The following is a 17,583-nucleotide window of genomic DNA, read 5'->3' as shown; positions in this document are numbered from 1 at the left end:
GAGGAAGAAAGCAAACTGTGGAGAGAGAATTTATTAATTATTAACTATTAATTGTTTTTTCCCCCTATGTCCATGGGAAACTAAAATATAAGAGAATAATACTCCCCCCATCTCCAAGGCTGTGTTGGCACCTTTTTGCTGTTATGGGCAGTTTATTTTTGTTTTTGTTTATTATTATTATTACTTTCCATGAGGAGAATTTCACTGGGTCCTGGAAGTGATGGGAGGTGAGAGTTGCAGCGATGATGTGTTCTAGATCAAAGAATGGCCTCCTGAATATGCCCAAATTCTAATCCCAGAAACGGTGACTATGTTATTTTACATGGCAAAGGGGAGTTAAAAGGCAAAATTTTTCAGAGTGAATAAAAAAACAGGACCCAACTATATCCTGTTTACAAGAGGTGAACTTCAAGTATAGAAACACAAAAAAATTAAAAGTAGAAGGATGAGAAAATATATACTGTTGCAAAGAATAATTATAAGTAAGCAGATATGGCACAATTAATATTGACCAAGTAAAATTTCCATATCAGAGATAAAGAACATTTCATAATGAAAAAGGGCAATCTATCAAGAAGACAAATGATGTCTATAAAAGCAAAGCTTTAAAATAAGTGAAATAAAAAGTTACAAGTGAAAAATAGACAAATCTACATCATAGTGGAGTCATTTATAACAACATGTAAATTTTAAAAATCTGTAAGGATATAGATTTGAATAATACTGACCAATTCATAATAGAAATCTATAGAATACCACACCCAACAATTGCAAGAGCATACTTTTTTCAAGAAGCCATGAAAACGTCATGAAGTGTAGTAAGTTAAAAATGGTCACCAATTAATTGTCCCTCCTCCTGTCAAATGGTAGAATCTACTTTCTCACCTCCTTAATCTGAGCTGGTCTTGTGACCTGCTTTGACCAATGGCATATGGTAGACTCGATGCTATAGTACTCATGAGTCAAGGCCTCAGAGGCCTTGCCACTTTATCTCCACCCTTTTGCAACGTTGCTGCCTCTATGCAAGGAAGCAGAGGCTAACCTCCAGGAGACTGAAATATCACATGAAGAGAGGTCCAGCAAAAGCAGTGTCCCACCTGGGCCCAGCCCCCAGCTAACCCTCCAGTTGAATGCAGTCTTATGAGTGAGATCAAGGGAAATTAGCATGAGAATCATCCAGACAACCAACAGAATCAGGAAAAATAATAATTTATTGTTTTTAAGCAACTAAGTGCTAGGGGTGGCTCGTTATGAAGCAACAGATCACTGATACACTAAGAAAGACTGTGTTCTTGGACATAAAATCACCTCAACAAATTTCAGTGGATTTAAATCATACACAGCATCTTCTTGACCACAGTGAGTTAAATTATAAATCAATAACAATAAGACATCTATATGCCTACAAATATTTTGATATTAAGCACGTAGTTCTAAACCATTTATGGATCAAAGAAGAAACCACAAAGGAAATTATAAACTAGTTTGAGCCGAATAATAAGGAAAACATATGTCATGATATACTGTGTAGTTAAAACTACATTTAGAGGGAAATGTATAGTTTTAAGTGCTTATGTTTGAAAGGAATAAAGGTTTAAAATTCATGATCTAAGCTTCTACCTTAAAAAACTAGACAAAGAAGAGAAAATTAAACCCAAATTTAGTAGAATTAAAGAAATAATACAGTCATTATGTATAGATACATACCTGATTATATATTAGAGAACATCAGGTCAATAATAACAACAAAAACCTTGATAATAATGAGGAGATTTAGCCACAACTCAGGACACAAGGGCTACATAGAAAAATGAATATGTTTCTACATACTAGCAATAAACAAGTAAAAAAGCTAAATTAAAATATAATACCACCTAAAAAAGCATAAAAGTATAAAGTACGTAGAAATGACTTTAACAAAATATATAAAGGACCCCTACAGTTAAAACTATAAAATGTGGGGGCTTCCCTGGTGGCGCAGTTGTTGACAGTCTGCCTGCCGATGCAGGGGACACGGGTTTGTGCCCTGGTCCGGGAAGATCCCACATGCCGCGGAGCGGCTGGGCCTGTGAGCCATAGCCTCTGAGCCTGCGCGTCCGGAGCCTGTGCTCCGCAACGGGAGAGGCCACAACAGTGAGAGGCCCGTGTACCGCAAAAAAAAACAAAAACAAAAACAAAAACAAAAACACTATAAAATGTGGTTGAGATAAATTAATTGAAATCCTAAATAAATGTTTATGTGTTGAAAGACTCAATATTCTTACAATGACTATTTGCCCCCAAATTCATCTATAACTTCAATGCAATGCCAAACAAAAGCCCAACAGGCTTTTTTTTTTTTTTTTTTTGGCAAAAATGACAAGCTGATTCCAAAGTGCATATAGAAATGCAGTGATTCTAAATTAATCCAATCAATTTTGGAAGAAATGAGACAAAGTTGGAGGGCTTACACTAAATGTTCTCAGTACTAAACTACAACCAGAAATTCTACTCTTAAATATGTTTATCCAAGAGAAATACTTTAAAATATATGTTCATAGAAGACTTGTACAAGAAAGGTCGTAGCCATTTTCTTTGTAGTAACCCCAAACTAGAAATACCCTAAATGTCCGTCAAAGGAGAATGGATAAACAGTTTATTCGTGTAGTAGAATACTACTCAAAAATACAAAAAAGAACAAATAACTGATACACACATATTGTGGATAAATCTCAAAAACATTTTGAAGAACAAAAGTTGTCAGGCACAAAGTACTCACACTGTAGTATAGAGTATATATGTATTTCATTTACATAAAGTTCAAGAACAGCCAATGCTAATCTATCTCAATAGAAACTACAACAGCAGTTGCTTCTGGGGGGCACCAAAACTGGCTGAAAAGGGACATAAAGGAACTTTCTGGGGTGATGAATATATTTTACATTTGATTCGGATACTTGTTGCACAGGTGTATACATTTGTCAATACTCACCAACTGTGTGTATTTTGCTGTATGTACATTAAAACGATAGAATTAATTTATAAGAAAAAATTAATTAGCATGTCTGCAGGGAGTTTTCAACTCTTGGGACAAGCAAATCCCATAGGACAGGCAGCCCAAAGCTAGGAACTGACTGAAGGATCCGGGTGAGAGCCCAGGTTGGGGTGTCACTCAGCCAGGAGTGATAACCAGACTCCCTTGGAGTAATCACCATGTAAGCCCAAGTAAGAGAGGAGGCATGCAGGCTACTGGAGCAGCAGAGGCAGTGGGCAGCATGGCTGATGCCCAAAGACCCAGGGCAACTAGCTACACCACAGACTGAGGTCAGTGGAGCCTGCCAAGTAAGATCACATGCAGACCAGACAACCTCCTCCCACCAGTGGTATATAATACAAATCTTTCCCCTTTTCCCTTCTGCCTCCTGAATAAAAGAGAAGAAAAAAGAGTGTTGAAAATCATTTTTTAAAAAGACATTTGTTCACACAATACAGCTTTTATTTAGAAACTTGTGTTCTAAAGCAGAAGAGGTTGGAGTCACCTTAACCAGGAAATTTAAATTCCCCACACAGGCTATACCCTCGCGCACAACAGGGGCTCCAAAACTCCAGATCCACAGCTATAAAAATGAAAATCCCTTCTTTTGTTTTGTTTTTGAACATTTGAGCCACAGTATATACATTTCAACCTTGATTCATTCTAATTTTCAGTCTTAATTCTGGCTGGGACAGGTAATGAGGCTGGAGAGAGAGAAAGGAACCAAGCCCTTGGGTACAATTTCAGGAGTTTGGATCTTATCCTGAAGGCAGAAAGGAGGAGGCTTTGACATTTTTTAAATCAGAGAGTGACACAATTAGATTTGTGACTTGGAAAAATGACTCTGACAGAAGTATGGGGTTTGGTGTGAGCAAAATTAGAAACTGGGAGACTAGATAAGAGGTTATTGCAGAAAGCTAGGCAAGGAATCGTGAGGGTAGTTTTTAAGAGAGTGGCAGTGGGTATGGATAAAATGGCACTGAATGAGATCAAGGAAGTCAATCCACAGGAAGGCAGAATATAATCTAAAAAAAAAAATGGCTCTGAAGAACCTAGGGGCACGACAGGAATAAAGACACAGACTTACTAGAGAATGGACTTAAGGATACGGGGAGGGGGAAGGGTAAGCTGGGACGAAGTGAGAGAGTGGCATGGACATATATACACTAACAAATGTAAAATAGATAGCTAGTGGGAAGCAGCCACATAACACAGGGAGATCAGCTCGGTGCTTTGTGACCACCTAGAGGGGTGGGATAGGGAGGGTGGGAGGGAGATGCAAGAGGGAAGGATACAGGGGTATATGTATATGTATAGCTGATTCACTTTGTTATACAGCAGAAACTAACACACCATTGTAAAGCAATTATACTCCAATAAAGAAGTAAAAAGAAAAAAAAGAATGATGCCTATATCTTGGCTTGGGCAACTGGGTAGATTGTGATGCCATTTAATGAGGAAGGAATACAGGGGGGTTGGATTTGAGGGACAGAGGGAGGAAGATGACAAGTTTAGCTTCTATCCTGTTACCGTGAGATGCCGCTTCAGGAGGACACCTCCAAGGTCCTGTTGCATTTTAGGTTTTAAAACTCAGCAAAGAGTTTTGGCTTGAAGTTAAAGAAAATAAAGAGATCAAAAAGGAATAAAGTAAATTCTTGGCTGAAAATTCTACAATGGAGTGGTAAGGAGAATTGGAAGATTGGGTGTTCAGTTTGCAACAAGATTGCTTTTTTTGTAAAAACAAAACCAAATCAGAAAATCCAACTACTTGACAGAGTTTTATTCGTCTCAAGAAAAAGCTAAGAGGTAAGTGGTTGCTGACATTGGTTCAGATGTTCAATGATGTCATCACCAACGTCTCTGAAGTTCTGTTATCCTCACAATTTCCAGACGGCTGTTCCAGCTCTAGCCACCATATCCATTCAAAGCAAGGAGGAGACAGTATCACTGCTCTGATTCTTTTTATTAAGAAATCAGAAACTTCTCCAGAGCTACCCTACTTGGCTTGTGCCTGTGTCTCTTTTCCCAGAGTGGTGGCACTTAGCCAATCCTGGCCAAAAAGCTGGAAAAGTGAGTATACTTACAAAGTGACATATATAGCTGCAAGAGACAAGATACAACGTAGTAGGAGATGGGTCTTGGGTTGATAAAGCAGCAGTGTTTGCAGAGTCCAAAGCAATACACAGGTGGTAGTGATGAGGCAAGTTGGAGAAGTCTATAAAGGGAATCATGCGGGGTCTTTTTCTATTTTTTTTTAATTATTATTGACTTGTAAGAGTTTTTTTTTTTTTGAATTTTATTTTATTTATTTTTTTATACAGCAGGTTCTCATTAGTTATCTGTTTTATACATATTAGTGTATATATGTCCATCCCAATCTCCCAATTCATCCCACCACCATCACTTTCCCCACTTGGTGTCCATACGTTTGTTCTCTACGTCTGTGTCTCTATTTCTGTCCTTCATGCAGGTCTTAATACCTTAACTAAATAGATTTTTTTAAACCCCTTATTTGGATAGTTAGGGAAAATTTTTTAAAAAACGGATTTGGAGAGCTTTACCTTTATATGACACTAAAACAACCAAGTGGTAGGTGGGATATCTTGGAGCAGAAGAGAAAGAGACTTGTCAGGCTGCCTGGGTTTCCACTCAGGTCTGCCACTCACCAAGTGGTAGCCTTCCACATTTCAGTTACCTCCTGTGCCAGAGTTTTTTCATCCATAAACTAGAAATAATGAACATTCCAAATACTGCCTAGCATGGAGTAAAGACTCATGGATGTCAGCTGCTTTTATTAAATCTTTCATTCTGAAGGTCTTCAAACAAGTCATTATATTTAATTATTATAATGGAAAATTATATTTAAAGAAGTAATCAGTTGGTTTTTATTCTGAAGCTGTGCTTTCTAAAAAACATTCTCATCTATAACTTGCCAAATAAAATTGTATGTTCAAAAAAATTCTAAAATTAAATAACAGTAACAAATAAATTAAAACAAAAGCAAGGGAAATTTAGAGAGTGACATGATTCTGCTTGCAGGTCTATCTGACTCCATTTCGTTGCCAGTGAATTCCACTGGGCTTCTTAATTCAAGAGGCAGTCCCTGGGTAAAGGGGATCTAGGCCAGAAAGGGATTACAAAGAAACTAAAGCCTATTGCTCTGTGATGGGGTCTTCATGGAGCCTGGGCATGTAAGCAATTTGCAACTTCAGCAGGACGGCTGAAACAAGTGCTCTCAAGACTTTGCCTTCTTAGTAGAGCAGCCACTCTGGGTCCTGCAGGTACGAGCAGAACAATGCTTTCCCTCTCCCCTTGTTGGGCTAGCTGGTGACCTAGACTCTATATGCCTTTAAGATTTAACAGCAAAAAATTTGATGACTTAAGTATGATGAAGGCATCTCTGGAGACATATCTGGTTCCTGCAAAGAACTATGTTCAGCAGTACCTAAGCCCAACTGGGACCCAAAACTTGGAAGAGGCAGCCTTACTTAGGAAAAGTTTAGACACTGAGAATAATGAGCTTGCACATGAGCACAAACTGAAGATCATTATTCTGCAGGAGGCAGAAGAATGGGCTGGCAAAGATGTCCTGAAAGGACTTGGCAGATGTGATTACATTAAGGACCTTGAGATGGGGAGATTATTCTGGATTATCTGGCGACACCAAATGTAATCACAAGGGTCCTTTTAAGAAGGAGACAGGACAGTTAAAGTAAGAGAAGAGATGTGGCAGGGAAGCAGATACTGGAGTGATGCACTTTGAAGATGGGGGAAGGGACCACAGGTCAAGGAATGTGGGCAACCTCTGGAAGCTAGAAAGTACGAGGAAGAAGTTCTTCCTTAGAGCCTCCAGAAAGAGCCAGCCTGGTTGATTTTAGTTCCTTAAGATCCATTTTGGACTTGTGACCTCCAGAAATGTATGATAATAACGATGTGTTGCTTTAATCCATTTGTGGTAGGTGGTAATTCGTTACAGCAGCAACAGGAAACTAATACAAGAGCTTATCATTTGTTTGTTTCATGGTCATTTGTCTCAACACTCTTCTTCTCACAAATTATTCAATCTCAGAGAGATGCCTAATAAGTAACATTGAGACATGAACTGCCATAGCTTCTGGTCCTTCCTCCAGGCCACATCCCTCTGCTCACCCCCTCTACACACACACACACACACACACACACACACACACACACACACACACACAACTGTCTTCTCTAGGCACAGAAGTAGAGTTGTAGAGTCTTTTTTGTCCCTAATGGTTCCATTAAACCCCAGGAAACGGGGGCTGTTCAAACTTGGCAAGAGCCAGCTGGAAGTGGGACTATGGCAATCCACCTTTAGTTGATGAGATTTATTTGAAGCACGGCCTCAGTAAGCCACAATTGCCAATTCCAAACTTGTGATTCATATGCATTATGAGTTTGAAAGAATATTTAGGGAAAAACAGTTTAAACACTGTCTCCTACGTGTGTACAGTGTCTCTTCAGCTGACATTATAAGTTCCTCCCTGGGGCTTCCCTGGTGGCGCAGTGGTTGAGAATCTGCCTGCCAATGCAGGGGACACAGGTTCAAGCCCTGGTCCAGGAAGATCCCACATGCCGTGGAGCAAGTAAGCCCATGCGCCACAACTACTGAGCCTGTGCTCTAGAGCCTGTGAGCCACAACTACTGAGCCTGTGTGCTGCAACTACTGAAGCCCGCACACCTAGAGCCCGTGCTCCGCAACAAGAGAAGCCACCGCAATGAGAAGCCCGCGCACCACAACGAAGAGTAGCCCCCGCTTAATGCAACTAAAGAAAGCCTGCACGCGGCAACGAAGACTCAGTGCAGCCATAAATAAATAAATAAATTTATTAAAAATAAAAATTAACTTCCTCCCCGTTGAAGAACTTTCTGCCAAACTCCTTTTGCATCAAGTGCTTCTTTCTAAGCTGACACTGGACCACTCAACCTGGCTTTTTCTAGACCCTCACTCTTTCTGCGGGTGGGAAGAACTCTGTGTAACTAAAGAAGTAATTTTATTCAACTCTATTTGCACCAACCTGCTACAGAGGGCATTTAGACATTAATTGCATAGGCATTTTTTACAGCCCATAGAGGAGTCTCTAGGAAGCTGATATCATGAAAAATCGATCATTCAATAGCTGCTAAATCAGTTCTAGATAAGCAGTGATAAGATTAATCGTAGCCCAGTACATCCAATCAGAAGCTTGTAAGCAACCTGACTTATGGTGTTCCCAAAACACTAATGCCTTCTTCCTTTCAGGAGATTCTACTCCAAGCACGAATGCCCTTAAGATATTGGTGAGACTTTTCCAAAGATCCCAGCTGGCATAAGAACTGTTAGAAAGATGATCTATTCAGGAAAGAGAAAATGTTTTTTTCTAGGCTTAATATAAATTATATTCATTTATTTTTTTTCTGAAATGATGACAGGAAGAGGTCTGTTGTTCCAAAAACAAGAAGTAAATTATGGATTTTGATAATGGGGGTGTTGGAGAAGAACAAGAGGAAGAAAGGAGAGGAGGAGAGGGAAAAGAGGAAGGGAAAGAAAAAGGGAAACTGGTGAGTGTTAGACTTAACAAGATCTTAGAGGTTGTCTAATTTGACCAGGAGATGCACTGCAATCCCCTAGCAGGTCAATGAAAGTGCTTTATTTTGTTTTAAAAATTGTCACATGATTTTTTAATGCAAAGGCTGTTTAGTCAGTGATGTACACAGTAGTGAGCAGGGCCTTTTTTGCACAATTTAACCCATTTTGTGCTTAAACCCAGGTGTGGCACTCACCTGGGTGACCCTGTAAATTCAGTGTCTGATGTCAGCTGTCCCCTCAATATTCTAGGCAGTCCTTCTCTTTCTCAGTCCCCTCTCTTTCCCATTCTTCACCATTTTTTATATACTTTCAACAATCTCCCAACATCTCCCTTCTTATTCTTAGCAGATTCATTAATTGATTGTTTTTCAAAAAATATTTGTTCAGTATCCACTTTATGCCAGCCCTTCTTCTAGGCGTCAGGGAAGCAGCAGTGAACAGACATGGCTCCAGCTCTCATGGAGCTTACACTGTATGGAGATAGAATTGAACAAATAGGCATGTACTCTATTGTGTGAGTAAAGGTTTTACCAGGAAAATAAAACAGCATAAGGAAATAGGGGAAGGGAGGGGGTGCCATTCTAGAGTGGTCTATAAGGACCTCATGATGAGAAGAAACTAAAGTGGTGCCACAAGGATGTGAGAGCAGGGGTGCTCTAGGCAGAAGGAAAAGCAAGTGCTGAAGTTCTGAAGCAGGAAGGTGCTTTATCTGCTTGAAAACCAGCATGAACCAGACTGAGCTGTGAGAAAAGTAAGAGGAGCTGACGTCAGAGGAGCATCCAGACGCAGATCACGTGGGACCTGTGAGAATGAGGATCTTGATGTCATTCTCAGCGGGAAGGGACCTGCTAAGAGGGCACTTGACTAGAGGAAGACATGACCTGATTTACATTCCAAAACGATGACTCTGCTGCTCTATTGAGCTGGGGCAGTGAGGGAACAAGAAGAGAGAATTTGTCTCCTGGGGTCACCATAGCAAAGCAACCAAAACTGAGTGGCTTCACACAACAGAAATTTATTCTCTCACAGTTCTGGAGGCCAGAAGTCCAAAATCAAGGTGTTGGCAGGGCCAACCTTTGAAGGCTTTAGGGGCACATCCTTCCTCGCCACTTCCTGGCTTCTGGTGGCTGCTGACAATCCCTGGTTTACAGAGGAACCATCCAGTCTCTGCCTCTGTCAACACGTGACATTCCTCCTTGTGTGTCTGTGTCTCTGTGTGTCTTCAAATGGCCTTCGTACAGTTGGCAATGGCAATCCACAATTGCTGGATTTGGAGATCCGGTATCGCCTCATCTTAACTAGTTATACATGTAAAAACCCTATTTCCAAATAAGGTGACATTCTTAGGTTCCATGTGGACATGAATTTGTTGGGGAAAAATTCAACCCAATACACCTGGGTAAGGGAGCTACTGTAACAGTCCCCGTGAGCAATGATGGTGGTTTAGACCAGCAAGGGGGGTAATGACCAGTGATTAGACTCGGAGAAATTGTTAAAGGGTGAATCGACAGAATTCACTAGTGGATTTAATGTGGGAGACAAGAGAAGGAGAGGATTTAGGGATGGCACTGAGATTTTTGGCCTGAACAACTAACTGCAAGTGTACAACTTCCATTTATGGTGATGGCAGGAGAGCAGGTTTTTGAGACAAGATCCAGAGTTCTGGTTTGGATAGAGTTGGAGATGCCTCATTGCCTATTTCAAAGAGAAAACAACCTCCTCTAGGCAGAGGCACCTTCATTTCCATCCCCAAAGCCTCAGACTCACCTGCGCCTCTCGCTTCTCTTTCATCCCTCCCCCGGGGGTTGAAGTTGAAGTTTGAACACTGTTTGTGGGCTCCAGATCCCATCCCCCATGCCCTCCTCTGGGAACCTGTAAGAATCATCTTCTTCCCTCATTTATTGACAATCTCAGCTTCTCAGTGGTACCCCAACCCCATCCCAGCCTCTTTCCAATGCTATTTATACTTGCTCATTGGAATGAAGGAGAGGAAGAAAAACAATTATTTTTAAGGGAGGGAGAAAAGAAAACTCTGCTCTGAGCATACAGCCGTCTTGTACTTTTCACCGTCATTCATAATTCGATCACAGTTTCTTCCCCACCAACATCTTCACTGAAACCGATTCTGTCAAGAGCATCAAGGCCCCCTTGCTAAATGTCACTGATACTTCGTAGTGACGAGCTGACTTTTTAGTTGCAGTTGACACTCTTGAGCTCCTTTTCCCTTTTGAAGCAGTCTTTCCCGTTGGCTTCTAAACATTCAACTCCTTTGTTTTTTTCCCTCTCTGGCTGCTCCTCTTACATGGCCCCCAGGTGCCGGTCCATCTATACGCTGATCACTCCCACACGTACGTACATCCCGCAGAGACCTTGCTCTTGAGCTCTGGACTCACACATCCAAATGCCTTTTGGACGTCTCCATGCTGCTGTGTTACAGCCACGCAAACTCAGCGAATCCGCAACAGAACTTAGAGTCATTCTGCCCCCTCCTCCTGCCCTGTGCTCCCTGTTCGCCCATTGCAGCTCTGCTGTCCAGACCCTGGACAGCTCTCAGTTCCTGTCTCCCTCCACCCCTTAAATCTCCAAGTCTTCTGCTCATCTCCAGATGTACTGGCTTCCCGTGAACGCTCCCTGGCTTCTGCTTCTTCAGGTTCTCAGTTTGGAGGTTACCTTCTTTAGGAAACTTTCCCTGAACCTTCCATCTGAGTCATCTGCCCTTCTTAGGCATTCCTTTCTTAAATTCTTGTTTGTGGCATCGCAGCACTTAAAACCGCCTCATTGAATCTCCAATTTACTTGACTTCATCCTCCCCAAGACCACAAACTTCTTGAAATCAGCCTGTCTCTTATCCCCATCCCCAGGTGGCCTTCCCTCATTGTCACCTCCTGGACTTGTTGCCACCACGCCCCACTTTTTCCTGTCCCGTCATTGTTGCTGCCTCTCCTGACCCCTTTTTGACCTCTCTAAGGGAGGCACTCTGTGCAGCCCATCTGGGAAGCTGGTCCTAGTAGTGTGCCCGCCAGGAGCAGCCTGTTGTGCGCCTGGGTCAGAATATTTGTAACAATGGTCTAATGGGGATGAAGCCACCTCATTTGCCTAAGGCAGGATTAATGAATAAGGAGGGGGAGGTACAGAAGGAAGCATCCTGAGAGTTGCAGCTAACAAAGCCAATCACATTGTGAAGAGCAGAGTTAAATGGCGCTGCTGTTTTCTTCTACTGTTCTCTGAATCAATGCTTTGGTTCCTTCTTCTTATTAAGTCCTGACATTCCCAAGACTATTATGGGAAGAGTGTCCAACAGAGCATCTCCAGACTCTATCCACATGGTCCTTGTTGCCATAGCAGCCTCTGGGCAGATCCCCTGTATTCCCAAAGCCCCTGTACAGCTGTGATGAGGAGCTAAAGGTGGCACTGTCAGAAGACATTTCTCCCTTGGTTACTCACCCACGAGTGATATCCTTCTGTGGTCCAGCAGTCAGGATGAGTGTTCCTGCTTGATGGCTCCGTAGGCAGGATATAAAATGCCCGGGTCATCATTACCCGCCTACATACATTAGGCTTCATTGCCGGTGCCTCTGAGAGCAAACCTCTTTTTTCTTCTTGTAGCACTAGAAAAAGATAATTTTCCCTTAAAGCCCTGAAAAATGTCTCAAAAATATGAAAAAGTTTCAAGAAAACTAAGGGACTGCTAACTTGTCTTGGAAGATCAATGTGAAATGCTTTGGGGTAAGGTTTATTTAAAAAAAATACACCTTCAAAATTTTACAGGAGATCATGCATTGTTTTCATTCTCCCACAGGCTCCCAGGGGAAAATCCCTTAAAATAACTTTGTTTATTAGTCTTTGACTAATTTACTAGATAAAATCACTGTGTATAAAATAGCACCTTTATGAAGATGGTGAATAATTCTGTAGATTCCACTGAGGCCTGGAACTTTGAGTTTTGCTATAAATTATGGTACCTGTTGCAGTTCTGTACCACACACATGATGGGAACATTTTTTTTCTGAACTGATAAACTGGAACTAAATTAGTTGTGTAAAGTATCTTCTTAAGATCTTTAACCAATTATTTCTAAATATACAGAACATAAATTTATGAGTTATGTCATTTATACAAACATATATATTGAAAATAAGAACCAAATTTCACCACTGAAGTTTGATAAAGGATGATCTTGGAAAGAAAATTATAGAATATCTGATATTTGTAATCTACTGTCATTAAAATGTGTAAGTAAAAAAAATAAGTTTTAAAGGAAAATATGGACAAATCATGACCTCTGTTTAAAATGAACATCAATTGCTAGATGACAACAAATCAAATTCTGGATTAGCAAAGACAAATTAATTTTGCAATTTAACTCCATAGATAAAGAAGGACTGAGAATCAAACATAATAGGCTATGTTAACATTGCTAGTCTACAGGGAAAAAAAGGAAAAGAATAGCAGACCCAGATGGAAACAGAAGCAACCACGAGAGCGTGCTTTATTTTGGCATATTTTTAGCTGAACATATAGAATTGAAATATTTTTAAATGATGTTTAAGAAAAATCAGATGATAAAATTTATTTACTCTGGGAAATATTTGGAAGTACTTTCAATAACGGAGAAACTATATTCTACCTTACAAGAGCTACAATATGCTTTCCTCTTCTGAATTAAGGGTTTTACTGTCTTCTGGGAGAGAGGAGGAAAGCCCGTGTGATGCTCCAATATTTCTACTCTTTCAGCTAATTTACTGCAATAGCGCCTGCATGTGACTGCTGCCTACTATTTCATTTTGTAGGATGTCTTCAAACTCTTCTGAGGATAGGGTCACAATTCATTACGTTTTACCCCTGACCTTGAGAACTGGGAGTGTTACCCATAGGTATAAGGTCAAGAGAGGGCACCCATCCCCCAGAGATGACCTTGCCAACCCTTACCATCTGTTGCATGGGCACCATCTTCTCATGGGTCCCTGTGGGCTTCAGTCCCAGCTACCGAACCAACCCCATAGGGCTGTGTCATGTCTTCAGATGTGCGCTATTCTCTCCCACATGAAATCTCCCACCATTACCAGGACACACCTCTCTTTTACCCCCAAGCTCTTCCCAGAATGTTCTTCTCCACTTACCTGATTGGCAAACTTCTACTCATGCATCAATGCCCAGGTCCCGTCAGCTCCTCAGTGATGCCTTCTCCAGTTGCCTCTGGCAAACTTCTACTCATGCATCAACGCCCAGGTCCCGTCAGCTCCTCAGTGATGCCTTCTCCAGTTGCCTCTGGCAAACTTCTACTCATGCATCAACACCCGGGTCCCGCCAGCTCCTCAGTGATGCCTTCTCCAGTTGCCTCAGGGCAACCTGACTGCTCCAGTGGACCGTCACTGACCTCCACTCACCTGTGACCTGACACTTACCATGCTGGGTGGCATTTCACCCACTCTGAGTCTCCCTGTGAAGCTGGGTCATTCCGTGGCCACAGCTCACAGTGTCTGGCACACAGCAGGTACCCCATCAATGTTTGTTCTGCAGATTAGTGGTTGAAAGATACAGACTGGATACAGGTCTAAGTTTCTATATATTTGAAAAGATTTTTAAAGTATTTCCAACTAATTTTTTTTTTACCACGAATGGTTTTGCGATTTAAGGCAGCCCGAGTTTGAATTACAGCATTCATAATTGAAATTTAATTGTTTATATCATAACTCATACGGCATATTAGAATTTTATTTATTTACTTATTGGTCCACTGCCCACACTCCCGCGTGGCATGTAGGATCTTAGTTCCCCAACCAGGGATGGAAACCACATCCCTTGCAGTGGAAGCATGGAGCCTTAATCACTGGACCATCAGGGAAGTCCCTAGAATTTTTAAGCAGTGAATTCAATTCTCTAAATGCACCCATCCCACCCTCCACCCAGAGTGTTGGGGTCTCTATGTAATCATATCATGGATTGTACATTTTGACTGGAAATTCTGCCAGATCCTTATTCCAATATTGATTTGTGTCACATATGGGTGTGTGAGTGTGGGGGGGGCGTGTTAGGAGCTGGGGCCTGTGAAGATGGTGAGGGAAGAAAATGGGTGTAGACAAAAGGGGCACCCAAAGGGCAAGGCCCTGGGAAGGAGGGGAAGCTCGGGGCACATGTTCCTTTCAGGCTGACAAACCCGCTGTGCGTCTCATCTCCAGGTGTCTCTGCCTTGTGCACCCCATACAGGGGTTACAGAGAGACGGTTTCCCATCCTCTGCCTCTCCTTGTTTTTGAGTGAGTTGATATGAATACAAAGGTGTACACTAGTTAGAATACAAACGTGTATGCTTGCTAAATACTGGAGCAGTGATAGTCTAATCTGTGTCTAAAGTCTCTTTATCTGGTATTTTTAACACAATACTCTAAACAACAGCACCCACAATTATTCCCCATTAAATGTGGTGCCATTGATGACTTCCCTTAGTGATTAAAGTGTCCAGGACAAGTACCCACACCTGCGGGGCACAAATAATGGATTGCTGCTTTGACAGCAGCTCTGCATCCCTGGCTTCTCTATTAAACAGTCTGCCTTCCTGTCCCAGGTGGCAAAACTCAGGGCAGAGACCAGGTTGATAGGACTGATCTCCACCTCTCAGTGCCTCACCCAGGATTGTGCTCACGTGACGTCAAACAATCCACAACACTCTCATTTCCTATATGTGCCCTGAAAGAGTGGTTGAATTTTCCTTCTTTCATTGCTTACTGATTCTTCATATTTCTGCAAATGGTCACATCTTTAATTCATTTGTGACAGTTTTTTAACTGGGAAAATATTATTTCAAGTTTTGGTAGAATTTGCTATGTAGGAATCACAATGCTACCTGTAAATGTTAACTATTCTATTATGAATCATTCAAAGGTTATTTTTAGAAAATATTAATAGAATGTAAAGCATTTTATTTCATATGCTTTAAAATCTAATCATCAATTACTTCATATGACCTACATGTCCAACTCCTGTTTCTAAGGAAAGCATGACCTCCTGCCTCCTCATCTATTCTGTTGCTACCCATTAAAATATGCCATTTACCTCCATTAGAAGGAGAAAAAGGTGCAAAATCCCCAGGTATCACTATTTAGCAACCTGTTCCTGGGGAGTCAATAGCCTCATTTTTCTTTTCCTTTTTTCATTTGAAAAATACTTATCTAGTAAAAGAGAAACACTTCTCGCTGCTGGAGAATATATTTCCCAGGATTTCATTAAACCAAGTAATAGAATCAGTGTTTAGATGATTAAGTAGGTATATAAGCTTTCACAAAAGTAAAATCTAATACTCATAGAAATCAAGTCATGAATAATTAACAGAAATAATTGCGGCTGGTCTAGGAGAGGGCTATGCAAATGTGAGGCAGTGTTATTATTACACGTGCAATGGTGCAACATTTTGGTGAGCTTTTAGGGTTATAAGTATGCAGGGTGCCCTGCCTGTGTAATATGTACTGCAGGACAGGCACACCTTGTTTTATTGCACTTCATTTTTTTTTTTTTTTATCGTGCTTCGCAGACATTGCGTTTTTTACAGACTGAAGGTTTAGGGCAACCCTGTGTCAAGCAAGTCTATTGGCACCATTTTTCCAACAGCATTTGCTCACTTCGTGTGTCTGTGTCACATTCTGGTAATTCTCACAATATTTCAAATTTTTCCATTATTATACTTGTTATGGTGACCTGGGATCAGTGATCTTTGATGTTATTATTACAACTTGAAGGTTCAGATGTTGGCTAGCATATTTTAGATTTTTAAATTAAGGTATGTACATTGTTTAAGAATTAATGCTATTGCACACTTAATAGACTGAAGTATAGTGTAAACGTAACTTTTATATGCTCTGGGAAACCAAAAACTTTGAGTGGTTTGCTTTATTGAGATACTCATTTTATTGCGGGTCTGGAACTGAACCCACAATATCTTCAAAGTATGCCTGTAAGACTATTTTATTCCAATTATCTTTATCTTTTTACAAGCTCTCTGTACTGTTTCAGAAGTTAGAAAACAAGCCATAATTCCTAGAACTTGCATTCCTGGTGACAGGTTAATTTATCCCCCACAAAAAGTCATGCTCAAGTTTGCCAACCAGCCTGAGGCATGAGGAAGACCAGTGCATCACAGAATCACCCCTGTGCTTCGTCCTTGATGGGCACTTTGGAATCTGCCTACAGCATTCTAAACTCTTCCCCATTGGTAGCATGCCTGAAAAATTACACATGGAGCAAAACGTTTGATAAAAATATATTTAAAACAAGCAAGAAAAAAAATAGTTTTGACCTTAAGGATAACGTTCACCATTCTTTTAACCAAGTAGAGTTAAATAATATGTATAATGATTTCAAGTACCAACTTATAAAAGATGTGATAAGTCAGAAAGCAAAGAACAGGAGGACTCTTTTTTTCAGAAAAATGTATTTGCAATTCAAATGTTCATATAAAAAGCATAAATTTTAAAAAGTTCATAGATGTGTGTTTTTAGAAGTGCTATGGTTTTGCCATTCACTGCAATTACATTCCAAGATGTGCAGGCTGGTCCACACTGCACCTTCTTAGCTTTGTCACACTGAAGTCACTCTCATCACAACCTCCCCCGAGCTGTTATCTTCTGACAAATCTTCATGGGGCCTCATCCGGTTGAACAGATGTAATAACATGTAGCCGCACTGAAACCTTGGAGAGGTCAGCTGTGTTGGGTGGACCAAGTTCCTGTTTCGTAGAGCCGTCAATGGCAACCATAAAGTTCTGCTTGTGGAAGACTCTCCCCGGCTACTTTCTTCGATGTCTGTGGCTTTGTCATAATTTAATACATCCCAGTGTAAGTTGACAGCTCGCCAGCGTTTAAACACTCTGTAAACTGCAGCTCCTTCATGGACAATGAGACCTAAATTTGAGGGAAAAATGAAAAAGACTGGTCATCATCAAAAGTTGAGAATGTTATTTTGTATACAAGTAAGATTAAAGAAATA

The 17,583-nt window shown here is 40.9% G+C and overlaps 1 protein-coding gene across 1 annotated transcript in view; it reads right to left on the bottom strand.

The window, feature by feature from the left end:
- Window positions 1-17,175: 17,175 nt before the first annotated feature.
- MARCHF11 (membrane associated ring-CH-type finger 11) overlaps window positions 17,176-17,583 on the bottom strand; it is a gene marked incomplete at its 3' end in the record, with an annotated part of 120,485 nt that continues 120,077 nt past the window's right edge. Inside the window, exon 4 of the mRNA XM_079702839.1 lies at window positions 17,176-17,498. Within this exon, the coding sequence (XP_079558965.1) occupies window positions 17,176-17,498 (323 nt within the window). The remainder of the gene's footprint in view (window positions 17,499-17,583) is intronic.

The sequence above is a fragment of the Hyperoodon ampullatus genome (genome assembly GCF_949752795.1).
Source record: "Hyperoodon ampullatus genome assembly, chromosome: 4".
Lineage (NCBI taxonomy): Eukaryota > Metazoa > Chordata > Mammalia > Artiodactyla > Ziphiidae > Hyperoodon > Hyperoodon ampullatus.
This window is presented reverse-complemented; position numbering and strand designations above follow the sequence as displayed.